The sequence below is a fragment of the Mchenga conophoros genome, linkage group LG10 (assembly GCF_057382185.1).
Source record: "Mchenga conophoros isolate Kocher_MC1m ecotype Shallow Benthic linkage group LG10, M_conophoros_male_GT1.1, whole genome shotgun sequence".
Classification (NCBI taxonomy): domain Eukaryota; kingdom Metazoa; phylum Chordata; class Actinopteri; order Cichliformes; family Cichlidae; genus Mchenga; species Mchenga conophoros.
Window position 1 is genome coordinate 8747844 of NC_140535.1, and position 16787 is coordinate 8764630.

Consider the following 16787-nt stretch of genomic DNA (forward strand, 5'->3'; position numbering starts at 1 on the left):
ATATTTCTTTTGAATTTCTGTAGTAATAGTGGTGTGTCATACAACCATAGTACCTACACACATAACTGTCTCCTGGCTGTGGTTCAGCATGAAGATGTGAGCATGTCAGTCTTCACAGCTAACCCTCCACAATAAAGCATAGCAGTGTCAGACTATTCCTTTAATATTTGAACCTCTATTTACAAACCACATATGCCAGCCCACATGAACATTTGTTTCTTTATTTAGCCAAACACCGTGCAATCTCCTGACAGCTAAAAGCATATCTGATAACACTCTCAGCTTGTCACACTCAGATATTCAACACTGCGTAAGTGTTTGCCGTGCTGCAGTCGTGGTGGGTGTTGTCGACCGCCTCTGAAACGTACAGCCGAGTAGATAAGAGTCCCAGTGTGGCTTGGCAGCATCAGACGTCAGCGGATCAGTAGAAGGCTTCAGCCTGCCCTTTGGGTGTCAGCACAGTGAGGTTGCCCCTGGCGTCTTGGTCCTTCTCAATAGCCTCAAAGAGAGACTTGAAGTTTCCTGCCCCAAAGCCCTGGTGAAAGAACAGACACACACAGATGGCTAATTACCCAAAGATCTACCTTCTTCTGTGTCATTTGTTATGGCTCTAGGGATCTTCTCTCAGACAACGTTCAGGGTGTTTAACGCTTTGATGTTGGATCACTAATGGTACATAAATATCCTCCCAAGGTTCAAACATCTCCTCTGTGACAGCAAGCTGCGCTCACCGGGCGCTCGCAAATTAATCATGTAAATATTTTCACAGGTAACCCAAAAAACAAAGATCAAGTGTTGGTGGTTCCTCTGAGAAATTCTTTGCTGTGGTTCAGATGCAGTTTCTCACTTTCATGCATTGTATCCACATCTGTAGACACCGGAGAGTGACAAGATGAGCGTGTTCTGACAAGCAGAACGGGCGCCGAGTGTTATGAATTGAGTGCCACAGGGTGCAACCCAATCCAGAGATCCCCCTCGCTGTGAAGCAGTGAGCCTTTTAATCTGCATCTGTGACAGATTTACTGAGCTTTTACAAGTACACTGCTCTTGTAGCATTCATGCTGGGTGGGAGCTGTAAACAGGTGTTCTTCCTCAGGTTCTTGAAGGTGGCAGAGGCGTGAAACAGAGCCCTAGGCCTGTAAATCCCACCAGTAAAGGCTAGATTACCTACGCATACTGGGCACAGTGGGCAACTGTCCCAAAGGTCTGGTCCCTTCAAAAGCCATATTTCTATTCAGTAAAAACTTTATCAGAAGTTTGCAGCATTCAAAAACTGCATCACCTGAGAGAGAATTGTCAACATGTGGTTTCAGTGGTTTTAAATGTGTTTTATGTGTTATAATCACATCACTTCCATCTTTTGATATAATTACCACGCAATAACTCTTTGAAAATAGATTATTTACATCATAAAATGTCCCAAAAATAGTCTAAAGGACTATTTTTTAAATATTCAAAAAGTCAATAACCAAAAAGTGCCATAATGAAGCAAAACTTTTTGAAGTAAACCGTGAATTCGGTCCAAAAATACGTATTAGTCAGGGTTAAGTTGTGCCCAACTAAAATATTTGCCCTCCATACTGATGGGGTTAATACAGGTGTGATATGAGAGGCCTTAGATATAGCAAAGCCCTACTCTCTGTTTATACAAGTTATACCAGTAGACTGCCTAACTGGTCACTTACAAAGTGGTTATGTCTCTGAATGACCTCCAGGAAAAGTGTTGGTCTGTCCTGCACAGGCTTGGTAAAGATTTGAAGGAGGTAGCCCTTGTCATCAAAATCCACTAAGATTTTTAATTCCTTAAAAAGAAAAACAAAAGATCTTTTAGATTTAAAGACACAAAGAAAAAAGAACAAAAAAAAAAAATCAGCCATGCCAAAAGCAGTCCTCACCTGTAAACGGTCGAGGTCTTCAATTACTTTGATTTTGGCAGTTTTGAGATTCTTCCTCAGGGTGTCGTAATATGTGTCAGGTGCTGAGAGGAACTCCATCCCTCGGGCGCGCAGGTTCACTATCTATTTAGTGACAAGAACAGAGGGAGAAAAAAAGACGAATCTAAAACAGGCCCTGCAAGCATGAAGCTTCAAAATAGCCTGGAGTTTTCCTGCTAATTACACAGACTCACAGATTCAATAATGTTCGATGTGTTGAGGGCGATGTGCTGAACACCTGGCCCCCCGTTGTAGTCCACGTATTCCTGTGAGGACACAACACAGGACATCACACACACACATTTTTGTATCAGACCCCTCGGGCTGCTGGGATCCATGTCACAGAGCAAACCTCTGAAAGCCTCACCTGGATCTGCGACTTCTTTTTCCCCGTGGCAGGTTCGTTGATTGGCATCTTAATGGTCTCTTCGTAGTTTGTGACAACTATAGACCTCAGCGCGCTGTACTGTGTGTGGATCTGCTTGTCATCGATTGACCAGAACCGGTGAAACATCAGACATTTCTGGTACCTAGAAATTCAGGAATACGAGCTAAGCAATACTAATCATTGGAGTTAAAAAGGAACTACATTTCCTCTTGTTCCTTCTTTCTTGGAGCAATCTTTGAATTTTGTGAAGAAGTCATTTTGTATGAGGGCTTGCTGTTTTGAATAAATGCACCAACATTTTCCAGCAACAGCGGTGGAGCGACTGCTTGTGGTGTTTGTTTACTTTGTCCTTTTGCCCTGTGTGTCTGCTGCACCCGCAGCGAGTGTACGTGCACTGGAGACAGGAGACCTACCAGTCTGAAATTGGCACCATTTGGTCATCTGGCTGGTTTCCCACAATGTGATCGATGAAGTTCAGACCTGTTGGTGGACTTTGAAAGAAAAGAAGAATAAGCAGTCAGGCTGCTTAATGATATACAGATGTGATCAAAATACACATAATCATGTTTTGTTGTGATTTTATGATAATCTTTTAGTCTATAATTCCACAGAAAAGGGAAAATATGTACTAAAATGTTATCAGGGACTGACAGTGGTGAAATCTAGATTCATCTTACTTCTTCCATGTGTATGCACAAAAAACACCAGAGGGAAAAAAAGGCACACAGGTTGTAGCAGATGAGGTGGTGTTGTGGGAGAGACTCACAGATTAGCTAACAGGGGATCTCTAAACAGAGGCTCTTTGTAGCTCGGCAGGAAAAGGCCCTTGTAGGGACTTAGGTACTCGATGAGTGTGTGTGTGGTATCTCCATACTGAGGACAAAACATTTGCACAGCATTATTATTGGCTTTCAGTTTCTTCAATGTATTTACACAGGGCTTTCTAATGTGAGTCACCCTTTATGTACCGTCTGAATCACTGCAAACTTGACCCTCCCATGGCTGTCCTGCTCCACCCAGGGCTCCTTGACGACCACAGCTCCTCGCTCCTTGGCCGTCTGTCATTGGAGAGATGTCAGGATGGGTGTAAGATAACGGGAGTTTGCAACAACTGTGTGTCTGTGGCTCCTGGAAGCCCTCCAGTGGCCAAAGGGAAAATATCTTCCTAAGAAGCTACAAAATGGTGGTTCAGAGAGCAAAGGCTGTTGATCCCTGCAGTAAGTAAATGGCCTGCATTTGTATAGCGCTTTTCTAGTCCCTAAGGACCCCAAAGCTTCACACTACATTCAGTCATTCACCCATTCACACACTGGCGATGGCAAGCTACATTGTAGCCACAGCTGCCCTGGGGCGCACTGACAGAGGCGAGGCTGCCGGACACTGGCGCCACCGGGCCCTCTGACCACCACCAGCAGGCAAACATGGGGTTAGTATCTTGCCCAAGGATACTTGGCGTGCAGCCAGGAGGCAGCCTGGGATCGAACCACAGACCTTCTGATTAGTGGCTGACCTGCTCTGCCACCTAAGCTACAGCCACCCTAAGTGCGCATTGATTCGGTATCTTTGCAGCCACCTGATAGTCCACACGGCAGTTTATGGCTTGCCTGACCTTGTCTGAGGTAAAGAGAGTTCACAGGAGCAGCTAAACCTCAAGGCTGCAGTAGGAGTTGTCACAACACTGGCCTGTTTACCCCAATTTCAACACACTCCTCACCCCATGTCAGTATATATAGTATGAGGTAAGAGGATTAAATCTCAGTCACAGAAGTGAGCTAATGTGAGCACAGTGGAGCTCTAATTATTTACTATCTCCTAGTATTATTAATATGAACCTCAGACAAACAGTGGATCAGTGCAGCTACTCTATATTACCCAACTTTTGTCAGGAATTTCCCAACTTTTGGCACAAGCATGTAAGTTTTTATCTTATCTTAGTCTGGATAAGCAGAGACTGAAACTAACAGATAAAAAATGAAACAAATCACTGTCTCTTTATGGCTAATGTTGGTTTACTGTGTAGAATTATCCACAATCGTGCACCACAACCAGTTGCACAGTTCAAGGGACACAGAAAAACACGGAAATTTAGAGTGTTGTGCGAAATTTCTGTGTTCTTCAGTTAAGCCAACTGGGACAGGGACTTTTTTAACCCCACAGTATCAAGAAGTTGTTGTTTTTTTTTATTTAATTTTATTCTCACGCTAGAAAGATTTAAAGTTTACCTGAAAACAATCTGTCATCTTACCTTGAATAAGAAGTCACAGTCCTCCACTTGGAAGGCAATGTCTTTAACTCCGTCTCCATGTTTAACTAAGTGTTCTCCCATCTCTGGGGGGGCCAGAATATAAATGATTTATAAAGCAGAATATAAATCATACCGTCATGTCACCTTTTTTATAATCTTAAGTGATCTGATGAGAAAACCTGCCTTCATTTCCAGGATTCAGAGCAGATTCAAATGCAAATATAATCTGTGAGGAGAGCAGAGGAGTAGTTATGTTTTTGCACTGAGGGTGAGATCTTCTGCCAGGTTGAACACTGTGAACGTTACTGTTCGTACCTTATTCTGTCTGATGACATGTGACACCACCTCTCTGCTGCCAGTCTCCAAACCCTTGTAGGCCAGGGGCTCGAAGCCCAACTTATCACAGTAGAATGAGGCTGCCTGTGAAGTAACCACACTGTTACTCTGATGAAATCTAACGATGCGAGACGTACTGAAGCTAGGACATGCCACAGTGTGATGTGTAGTCTCACCTGTATGCTGAACAATAATCCACAATAAAACTGTTTTTACTGATTATTCTGTTTATTTATTTAATTAATTTGACGTTTTATTTTTTTCGGTGCAACCAGCTCTCTGACCTGTATATGAGTCTGTACAGGCTCAAAGTCAGCTCACAGATGGATGATACGGTAAAGATTTGAATAACTAACAGTGAGCTTCTGGTCATGTGTAGAGGGTTTGGATACTGACCTGTTTGGCGTTGCCGACCCAGAAGGTGATATGATGGAACCTGATAAACCTTCCCCTTGCAGGCTAGCAAGTAAAAGCAGAACTCAAGATTGACATTGGAATGTGTGCAAATTCTTCAGGTGACAAGTAACACAGTAACCAGTTATAATGGGTAGTTGAAAAATAATTCTGGGATGGTTTATTTTTTCCTGCACCAATTAACCATCTGTGAATATTACGCAAAAACACAGTAGCACACATAACAAAACATCAGACACCACAGAGAAAATATTAATCTCACCTTCTCTCCTTTGTCTGTGTAGCTTGTCTAAGAAGAAGGAAAAGAGGAAAATCATAATAGCTTCATTAACACGCGGTCAGCAAAAACCTGCAGTCAACTGATCTCGTATTTCTAATGTGACTTAATTGGTTCTTATCTGCTGAAGAGGCCATTATCTCCACAATTACTCAGCTGTGGGAAGGCCCAGAGTCCCACAACTGACAGCATCTGCTCATTATAATTGGCTTTGATTATAGTCGAGTCTCCTTACCATACTGCGATTTCAGATGGGGCTTGGCTCGAGAAGAGAAAGATTGGAAAGCCAAAAATGAGCAGATAAGTACTGACCTGATGACCAACTGTGATTGGTCCTTTGGGGTCTACACCCACCTGTCCACCTCCTCGCTTCCTGAAACTTCGGCAGCAGTGACCCAGGTTTTGGTGCCTGTCCTGTCATTTTTGTGTCTAATCAGTGTCCAGTCCTTAGTCGTGCAGTCGTCATAGAAACATAGACATAATAAACAAAGCCAGGGAAAACATTACAGACACAGATCTTTTTCTTGAAACTAAACTTACCACTTGCCACTGAAATAAACAAACAAACTTTTAAAAATGTATTATTTAACTGAGGCTGATGAAAAGCTAAAAAACAATCATAATGCATCCACAGTGTGCAGAACTGAACTGGGAGTTCTACACTAAGCAAAGATGCGGTGTTGTTAAAGGTGAGGATAAAAAATATTCTGAATTTCTGAAAGCCCTCTGTGGTTTCTGACTTCCACCGCCAGAGGGAGCAATATTGCCGGACAAAATAAGCACTTACTGTAAGATTAGTGTGTGCCAGCTTGGATGTGATGTGATTTGAATTACTGTCTCCATACATTGTGCTAAGAGTCATACATTTACATGTTATACATTTACTGAAAACAGATTTTCACTCAGTTTTTTTATTTTTGCATTAAGGTATGTGGCAAATAAACCATCCCTTTAAACAAGCATATACTGTAGTGTTTATTTATCGATCTATTTATGTATTTATATATTTAGGGTGCTTGTAGTGTCTTGGGTGCTTCAGGATAACTGTGCAACTAACTAGTTGCATTGGTCGCATGATTAAAGGTTTTAAGTGTAAATTTAAAGGGTTGGTTGTTCACGCTACAAATTAATCAATACTTTCTAATTATTGTATTTATTGAATTAACCATATTTAATATCTGATATCAAATATATTCCAATATAACTCACATCTTACAGCTATTTATTAGATTTATAGTGTACATGCTTGCACTATAAGCAAGAGAGTAATGCATTGCGCAATCTCAGTCTTACTGTTCACTCTACTTTAACATAATTGCATTTTTATTCTCTGTGTTTTGTTTTGTTTTTTTAAATTATTCTCACCCTATTAGGCCTTGACTATGCGCCTGTGGCACGTATGTTTGACTATTTTGTTTATTTATTGTAGACTATACTGTTTTTATTCTTTATCCTGCTGCTGTAATACAACAAGTTCCCTCGTGTAATCAATAAAGTATCAGTCTATTTATTTAAATAGCTATATTACAAATAAATTATTTCGTTTGATTTCTTATTTTAAAGATAAATCATCGATAGTTCAGTTAAACAATCAGCTCAAGCGTACATCTCGCGTGTTCCGCTAATGTGAAAACCCTGCTATGTTCCAGCTGGTGTGTGTCTGTGTGCCGAGCTCACGTACTGCACGTTGTTTGTGTGCCTCCAGTTGGTGCCGCGCTGTGATTTTCTATTGGTGCGCTTCAGGAGTGTAGTGGCACCTGATTGGCTCCGCTGTGGGCGTGTTTGACCCGCTGGCTTGTCTGCTCTCAATTCTCATTGGTTGGTGAGAATTCTGCAGCGTCGTTGGTCTCCTAGTGCTCGGTTACCTACTCGATTATTGGTTGCGGCTTTTGTCATCGGGCGAGAATGCGGAAGTCGTGCAGTCTACTGAGTCACCGTTGTGACAGCTGATTGTTTCTGAGTGAGTAACTCGATTTAATTTTTTAAAATGAAGTAACTTCTAAATGATATATTGTATGTGACATGTTCTCAGGCCGTCAGACTTGTCTCGAACTTGTGGACCTTGAGCGGTTTTGTCGTTTTTGTGGGCAAATGAGCGAATTTTAGTCACTAGCCTGTATCAGTGTTGCTATCCGGTAGCTAGCACAGTGCTAACATTTACGCGCACACACGCACACTTTCGGTTCACCAACTAATCGGCTCCTAGTATAGTGCCAGGCTGTGCTGGGGCTGTGGTCCACTTTCACTTTCACCATACGTTTTTTTTTTTTTTTTTTTTTTTTGTTTTTTAACTTCAGCCTCCTCGTCATCGGTTCACACCTGTTGTGTTGTCACCAGTCAAACCGGTCACCTGACATTTAAATGGAGCTCACAGTCAAGAAAGCTGGAAATTTCTAGACCGTTTATGATCAGAGGAAAAACACCCCGGAATCCCCTACTGTACTTGGAAATTATTTTTATACGGAAAGTAAAACCGGCTCCCCAAAACAAATGGCTCTTATTGTTGTCACTTCCTGATTTTTATTTTTATTTTTAAATTTCCCCTCAGTTTACATCAGGGCACTTTTTTTTTTAAAATTAGCAGCCTATGGAGAAGTGAAGAAACTAGTACCTAGCTTTTCTTCAAAATGTACTTCTGTAGCTCGCACTGCTGCATCACAGTGCTGCTTTTGTTTCGCTAGCAGTCCACAACCTAAAGGTATTAATTTTGCTGTCACACGAGTCAAAGACAAGATGCTCACAATGCTGTTTTTGGTTACTAGATGTTTGTCCTTTTTGCTTGATGTAAAGTGGACATACAAAAGCTCCATATTTTTATTCTTGGCCTGCAGTAGAGTAGCTTTACGGGATTCCATTTAAAATGATTCTTATTTATAATACTGGCCCTTGGAATAAACTGAGGGACTGCCCCGTCTTGAACAAGCTGCTTTAGCTCCCCTGCCTTTAAGCTAACTCTATTCTCATTGGTGGATCATGCAAACAAAGAGTTCAGTGTTTGAGTTAACCATATTATGGTTATCTCATTGCTATGACATAATACGGGGCCAAGAGCAAAAAAAAACCCCTGAAACAGAGTGTTTAGAGGGAGAGTGTTAAACATGAGGTCCAGGGACCAGAATTGGCCAACAAAAACTCCAATCTGGCCTACTGGACAGCTTTGGGTAAAATGAAGGACGGCATAAACTTTGGCCTTTCAGCTGTAACTTGGACAGGTTTTCCTGTTGATAAATACCTCCCACATGACCATTCATACTACACTAAAGTAATTAAGTAATAAGAAGTTAGTAGTAGAGCTGGGCGATAGAACGATAACGATATGTATCGCGATATAACTTTTACTCGATAGAGAAATTAAGCTATCGCGATAGACCTCGCCGCTCTTGTCCTCTTAAAATAAAAAAAATAATAAAAAATAAAAAAGGTCAGCCAATCCAAACTAAGTAGCGCAGAGCCGAACCAATCACAGCCGCAGCGTCACGTCGCGTGACTTGTTACGTACAGCACAAGTGCCAAGCCGCACGTGTGTTTGTTTGGGAAGCAGCCAGCGGGTAATGGAGGCAGCGCGTAATGGAGGAAATGAGTGTGCCGACTAGAAAAATCAACCGAGCGTGACCGAAGAGAAAACAGATGATGGTTCCAATGCCGGAGAGATTGTCGAACGGAAGAGCCATAGAAGTTCTGTAGTGTGAAGGTATTTCGGCTATTTCAAGTCTGACAAAAAACAGAGTAGCGTGCACTGTAAATTGTGCCGAAAGCAAGTCTGGAAATACAATAAACTGGTGCATGCGTCACACTGTGCGCCACGTTATTGTTTCGGTGAAATGAATTTCTACAATACTGTTACTGTTAATTCTACTCTCTGCAGTGTTTAAATGCTTACATATACACACAGTTACTGTCCGTCCACACATACGACTCTGTTCTGCTTCTATGCCCCAGCTTTGTTTACTTTTTCCCACCGAGGCTTCTAGACTTCTGATTGGCCAACATTTCTGCACGGTTAGGAATCTAGCTCCACCTGCTGCTTTGGCATGTTCCTAGCAGCGTTTTCCTTCATTTCTGCCTTTATGTGTGGACGGGATTATTTTTTAAAACGAAAACGGAAAATCTCCGTTTTCAAAAATATCCGTGTACGTGTGGACGTAGCCTCAGTGTCTGACTGGAAGCGCTAATTCGTCATTCGGCTTTTGTCAGACTAAAGTAACTGTTAAAACTGTTTGAAAAGCTCAGCTATACAACAAGGAGAGATCGAGAATTTCCTTTTAGTTCTCAGTTTATTTGATATTGACAAAAGTTAGTCAGTTTTGTCTGTTCTTCTGTAAAACAAACTAAGATTTATTTTTAGAATTAATATTTTGTTTCTAAGTGGAATTGACAATTTAGTCTGTTTTGTTTGTTCTATTTTGAAACTTAAACGCTTTAGTGGCTGCCTTTTGTGTAGTTTGCAATATTTGCCTTTATTTATCTGAAAAAGTCTCATGTTCCTTAAGTACATCTACCCTGTTGAACTTATTATGGGAAATAAATATTTAAATAAAAACAAGCTGCTGATTATTTCACATTTTACTTGTGAGCAACGGCACATTTAAATCTTACAAATATAATTATTTGGCTTATATCGTGATAGATATCGTTATCGCCTGAAATGAAAAAAACATATCGTGATATGAAAAAATCTCATATCGCCCAGCTCTAGTTAGTAGTATGTGAGTAAGGTTAACAGTGAAATAATCTACTGTTTTTGTTTTGTTTTTTATTGGTTTTTTTAAAACAAACAAATAAACAAAACAATGGTTCCACAGTTAAAATAAATAAATAAAATGGGACATTCTCTGTGACGAGAAGCCTACTTAGAATTAAAGTGGGCTGCGTTTGGCCCATCATGTGAAATGAGTTTGGCCTTTCCGAATCAGAGGAATGTGAAGCCTAAGCTTCTGGCTCATAGGGATTATCTATGTAAAACTTTGCTCATGTTTAATCCACATCTTTAACGGTAAATATTGACAGAAAATAAGGGAGAGCGTTACTTAAATTTGTTTTGTCAAAATTATTATCAGGTTGTCTCTTCTTGAGTAGCTTGTAGACATATTTGTGATTCTTGCATGGAGGTTTTTTTGTTGTTTGGTCAGTTTAGTTTTGATTTGGTCTTTAGTTTGGAAATGGGTTTTGGCTTGATTTTGAGTAATTCCAACTGTAATGATCAATTGTGAAATAGGGCTGCAAAACTGGACTATTTTCATCACTGGCTGAGCTGCAGATTAGTATAAATTTTGTTGCGTTGTGGAACATGGCAACATAAAAATTTCATAATTTTGAAATTCCAATCCTTTAAATTATCTTGTTCATTTGACAAACAGTCAGTAATCCAGAAGATAATTTGTTTTCAACACCCAATAATCTTCTCAGTTTTGAGAAGAAAACAATTGTGTCAAAAGGACTGACTCGTTTTTGTTTGACCACCTTATTGATTAATGAATGCATTTCTGCTTGGTTGCTATCATTGCTTGTTCCAAATATGAAGGACAAGAATTAATCAGACTTATGTGTTCAACAGTATACTGCAGTATACTGCAGTGCTTCCTTAAATGTGTCCATAGCGCAGAGGACTCAAAGTAACAAATGATGGCCTTGAATGATACATACTTCTGTTTCCCCATTTCACAACACAGTTCCTGATTTCATCCTTTATTGAGATCTTGTTACATAATCTGTTTTTGTTAACCAGAAAAATTCAAACCATACCACCCCTTTAACTAATATCAACTACATACTATATAGTTCTTTGACTGTTTTTAACTGAGTAGTGTCTCAAAACGGCATTCGACATGCATAATCATGCACATTTCTGACAATAGGTGTGGTTTGTACCTGGAATTAATTGTGACATCACCTCCTTATCTTTAATATCAAAATAAACACTACCGTTTGTGGAATTTCAGTTTTGATTTCCGGATCAGTCATGTCAAACGTCTCTCACCGTCAGCACTACATTACCTGAGCTCAGATGCTACCTTCAGGGTAGGGCTGGGCGATATATCGAGTTTTAAAAAAAATATCGATATACTCCTTCACTGAATACAACTCCCCCTCCCCCATAGCTTCACCTACAGGCAGCGACCAGATGGACACGGCAAATCTCCGTTAGCGAGTTGTGGGGCTGGACGGCGTCAACGAGCTAACCACGCTAACGACATGCAGCCCACAGGGGCTGCACGGCCTAAAATCCTTTCATTTTCTCAAAAGTTGACAGCGCGCCTTATGTATGAATTTTGGTTGTGCTTACTGACCGCGAACCGATTTTAGGTGGTACACGGCGCTCAGCAATCTGTCAAAAAATGTTTTACGACTTTGGTAAGCTATGGAACTGCAGCGCTTGATGGATTGTCGGAGCATTACGGCTACCGTAGTCTGGAGCCTCGCGGAGTGATACGTACTGTGCTTCGACGTAATATTACCATATTGTGTGTGTATAAGGACCATAAATGGCACCTGTTAAGAGACATGGTTACGAAGCGGATTTCAAACTCAAGGCTGTCAGTCACGCTGTAGAAGTTGGGAACAGAGCAGCTGTGAAATCTGTCTTTGTTATTATGCTCAGCGTCTGTTAGTTTACATTTTGACTGCACAATTATGAGCTTTTTGTTATGCACAAAAACAACATTGTTTTCTTTTATTTATGGAGCATGATTATTTAATAAATGCTGATAATTTATTTTTGAGTAATTTCTTCATGCAAATCTATGCTGTATGTAAATAAAAATGCCTGTGTGAAATCTGGGACACAGTGTGACTAAGAACTCTCTTTTTGTTCTTAACTTATGGCTTTAAAAAAATATATCGCCACCCAGCTAAAAAATATCGAGATATGAATTTTGGGTCATATCGCCCAGCCCTACTTCAGGGTAATATTTGTTGTCACAAGCATTTCCCGTACACTGGTGTCAGTGTGAGTGAGAAGGTATTTCATCACAAATGTAGTCGGTGTTTAGATTTACAGCCTGCTTGCTTTCAGTTTCACAACCGGGATGGTACATGCTAACATTGCTGCTCTCAGATTAACTGTAACTGACATTTATATTTAACCCTCAATCTGCTTTGAACTACTTCTGTCATATCGTGGCTCAAATATAAGTTTATTTAATATATAGCTTTATTTTTTTTAAATTAATAGCTTTATTTAATAGTTTTTCTTCTAAATGTGTCTGTTTTGTTTTTTGTTTGCTTGTTTTGTTTTGGGTTTTTTTGTTTGTTTCTTTTTTTTTTTTTTTTTAAAAGCTTCAACCAATTCAAATCAGATTTCAGTTTTTGTTTAATTAAATCTCATGGGGCTATTTATGCTGAGTCAATAGATGACTCACATTACCTGAAGAGCAATATTGGACCCTTTTCCTCTCCTGAAAATGGTTGCCTGCATGTGATTTCTGTATTTATTACTGATTAGCAACAAAAGCAGTCTCTTCTGATCATGAGTCACGAGTTTGTTGTAGGTGGGTGAATTGTTAAGAGTGTTTGCCCTGTAGTATGGCTTCTTTCACTTTGAGCAGAGTGGGAGGGAGAAAGAGTAAGCAATAGAGACAGAGCGTGAGAGGGAGGGAGGCATGCCATGCACTAGACTACAACCAGTTTGTATTTGGGAGACGGAGACTGCTGCTACTCTGCAAAACTCTTGAGCTTTAATCAACCCCAAAAGCTAGACAGAAGCTTAAAGCAAAAGTTTGATTCGATACTTTGAACAGGTAAGAGAAGTCTGCTTTGAGACAATTTTGAGAGTTGAGTAGTTTTTTGGTGTTTGGTTTTTGTTCTTTGAGCTTTGAGCTGTGTGCAAAAGGGGGTGTGTCGGGTTAAAAAAAAAAAGCAGTGTAGGGAAGTGAGATGAAGGCACTGCACAGTGAGAATCTAGTTCAAAGCTGGGTCCTTGCATGCAATCAATGTGTTGTTAAAGTCTGATTGTTTACCCAAGGAAGTGAAGGCTCTATGTTTTGTCTCACTGCCTATGTGCCACTCTTTTCATAGTAAACTTCCACTGAACATAGTCGCTCCCTCCTGACTTGGCTCGTATATACACAGGAAGTAAGAGTGCAGTATCAGTGTCACTTTTCATGCAGTCATTAAGTGTTTGTTTTCAGGGTAGTGCTTTTTTTATTGTGTACAGCTGCTGGATCATTGCCTGTCGCTGTTCCAATATGGCACACTGTCCAATCCAGGAGCAGCAGATTCAGCCCGCTTATGTTTCTGCAGTGTTGAGATGTAAATGAGTTGTAGGTCACCCGTGTTTCTGTGACAAATGCACATCAATACACAGTCACTGTAGAACATACAAACCTACAAAGTGCAGATTTGTGCTTACAGACGGTGTTTACAGTGTCCTGTCTGTGAGGTGGTTTAGAAGCTATTAGAGGATACGGACATTCACCTCAGCACCTTTTTTTGTTTTTAATGATTTTGGTGGAAAGAAAAGTCGCAGAGTTTGTTCACATCTTCTGTCTAGCTCCCGTGTTGTTATCTGTTCTGCTGCTGATAATCTGCAGAGGAATGTTGAGTTTGCATTTCCTGTAAATCAGAGTTTCTCCCCTCTGGCCACGTCAGATCTGCACCAAAGTCTCTTTCACGTTGTCAGATCGCACACATGTGCCTGCGTGCTTGTGTGCCGTGTTGTTACACTGACTTGACCACAACTGGAGAGGGAACTTCTTGGCCCAGGCAACCAGTTAAACTTGCATACCTGACATTTTGTGAAGAACTCTTGGGCCACGAGGTTTTGTGTTGAGTCATTTCTGTAAAATAAAAGTATATCCATACTCAACTTCCTCAACAGGTTTATTGTTTTAGTGCCAGCTCCTTATTCTGTACTTTGGTCCAAGACTGTTTGAAATCCAGCCCTTCACACCATGGCACACATTCCCTAACCCATCAGGGCGACTGTGGCTCGGGGGGTTGGGAAGCGCATCTGTAACCGGAAGGTCGCCAGTTCGTTCCCTGGGCTCTCTGTCCTGGTCATTGTGTCCTTAGGCAAGACACCCTACCGCCCTACCCCACCTACTGGTGTTGGCCAGAGGGGCCGATGGCACGATATGGCAGCCTTGCCCCAGGGCAGCTGTGGCTACAACTGTAGCTTGCCTCCACCAGTGTATGAATGTGAGAGTGAATGAATAGTGGAATTGTAAAGCGCTTTGGGTGCCTTGAAAAACGCTATATAAATGCAATCCATTATTATTATAACCACCCACACACAAGTCTGAAGGTTGTTGTTGTTTTTTTTTTATGTTGGCAGGAGGCATTGCTGTCCCGACAGAGCCCAGTAGGCAAGAGGAGAGGGAGGGATCTGAATAGGAACACCCAGACTCACTGTCTACAGCACTGGCTGACAGCATGGTGAGCCAATCACACTCCTGACTCCTCACTATTGTATATGTTTATATGTACTCTGCTGTAGATGCCTGACTGCTTTTAAAACAGGTGCCAAACTCCCTACATGATTTTCTTCATGGTAAACTGGCAAGCTGGGACTTTACACTCACACAGGAAATGGCAGAATGCGGTTGCAAGCCGAAAACAAAGCACAGACTGTTGCAACACATATAACAATACACAACGCTAAAGCAGTTTTGTAAATGCCAGTTTCTTAAAAAAAAAAAGTCTTGACATTTCCCTTTATACTGTATCAGTTTGCATTTCTGACCACTTTCAATCAGAAATACAAAATTGTTAGGATTTACTTGCAAACTAAAATATAGCAATGAAGCAGTAAAACTGAAATGATTTTGCTGCAAACAACAGATTTCTAAGCTCAGCATGTTTTACGTGCAGGAAGCCAGTGCATTAGTGACTCCAGCTGGTTCTTAAAGGTGCCCGTGGAGAGATATGGCGTCAAATCCCTTCCCAGTCTTAAACAGGGACTTGTGGAACACTATTTAGAGTAGGTAGGTGAAAGTAGATCGTCCTCTTACAGAGTCTCCTCGCCCAGACACTAGTTTTCTCATCAGGGATCCAGCTTCATTGGCCTGTTGTTTAGTCCTACGTGTTTCTGCTTTCATGAAAGTGCTATGTAGCACCTAACAGATGTTACAAGTCTTTGATGTAGCTTGTTGCCACGTGGCCCTCGTACAACTGTGTTTTGGAGTACACTAAAACCTGTTGGCGTCCTATTTACATGAAGGAGCTCAGCGCATTACATGTGGCATTTCAGAATATGAGAAGCACAAGTCCTGAACAAGGCAATGAGCATTTAGTTCTCTAAGAGCTGAATGCTCACTCTCAATGTAGATTAAAATGCTCTTAGTGTAGCCAAGTGGTGAAGGTGTCTACTTCAGTAAATGCTGATTATCTTCTGTGTGCCCTCTAGTGGATACTATTGGCTACTCATTTCTGTGGTTTAACTGAGACTAAATGGTTTCTTTGTGTTATGTAAGGTCACAACGGTAATTGGTATAAAAAAGATGGAGGTGGAATTGTGCTGCTTCAAGTTTCTACATGCATTTTTGTTTTGAATTTTTTTTTGCTGATTCTCACATTTTGCGGTTCTTTGTCTAATCGCACTGCAGATGTTGGCCTGAGGGTTTTAATTCTATTGGAGTACAGAAAATTTAACACAGATCTGAGACTATTTGTGGATAACAGGTCTACATGTATTTGAAATGAGCCATGCGACTGTGTATTTTAGTCCTAATTTAACCTGATTAGTGAGTACAGCATATTATTTTCAGATGTTAAGACATGCAGAGCTTTTCAATTTAAGGAGATCCATAACTTTTAGGAGTTTAAGTATCCAGTATACAAAATGCATTTGTAATTTTCTTTTTTTTTCTTAATTTTAATTAATTGCTCCATCATAGAGAGTAATTTAGGACACCCTTAGTCACCTGATGGGCCGTCTGCTTGTACCTTGTCGGGCAGTGAATGGGCTTCAGAGTAAATGGTGCTTTAAAAGAGCGGAAGCAGCAACCAAATGAGTGACAAATTCCTCTTGAAACTAATGGGAACCACTTTTATGGGACAGACATAGGAAGTGTAACAGGAGGATACATATCCCAAGGTTCTGGTCAAATGGGTCCACAGAATGTCACTGTGGCTGGATGCCCAACTCCCAGCCTTTTTATGGGAGCCCTGGGCTTAATTGATGGCATAGCTGATGAACAAACAATGTGCCCACAGGAGCATAAAATGAGGATGCAGAGCTTCGCTGTCTAGGGTTGA

General features: G+C 40.9%; 2 protein-coding genes across 3 annotated transcripts in view; one reads left to right on the top strand and one right to left on the bottom strand.

Annotated features, from left to right (window-relative positions):
• Window positions 1-205: 205 nt before the first annotated feature.
• hpda (4-hydroxyphenylpyruvate dioxygenase a) lies at window positions 206-5909 on the bottom strand. The gene is made up of 14 exons (XM_085288368.1): window positions 5830-5909; window positions 5580-5606; window positions 5300-5362; window positions 4883-4987; window positions 4751-4793; window positions 4568-4650; window positions 3291-3380; window positions 3089-3195; window positions 2736-2813; window positions 2302-2464; window positions 2129-2200; window positions 1896-2018; window positions 1686-1802; window positions 206-535 (listed from the first exon to the last, which is right to left on the bottom strand). The coding sequence occupies exons 1-14, from the start codon at window positions 5830-5832 to the stop codon at window positions 422-424; spliced, it is 1188 nt and encodes a 395-aa protein (XP_085144494.1). The 5' UTR covers window positions 5833-5909; the 3' UTR covers window positions 206-421.
• Window positions 5910-7461: 1552 nt separating this feature from the next.
• Window positions 7462-16787, top strand: part of mtmr4 (myotubularin related protein 4) — a 44377-nt gene continuing 35051 nt past the window's right edge. The window contains exons 1-2 of one of the 2 annotated variants that reach the window (XM_085288370.1): window positions 7462-7554; window positions 14866-14966. In XM_085288370.1, coding sequence (XP_085144496.1) covers window positions 14964-14966 — 3 coding nt within the window. In that variant the 5' untranslated portion in view covers window positions 7462-7554; window positions 14866-14963. Of the gene's footprint in view, window positions 7555-13183; window positions 13331-14865; window positions 14967-16787 lie in introns of those variants that run through there. The other variant, XM_085288371.1, reaches the window with a different exon arrangement.

Coding starts and splice junctions, on each gene's coding strand:
- hpda (XM_085288368.1), bottom strand. Junction 3,381..4,567: donor ACTGTGACTTCTTATTCAAG/GTAAGATGACAG, acceptor CTCCAATGACAG/ACGGCCAAGGAGCGAGGAGC. Junction 2,201..2,301: donor AAAAGAAGTCGCAGATCCAG/GTGAGGCTTTCA, acceptor GTGTCCTCACAG/GAATACGTGGACTACAACGG.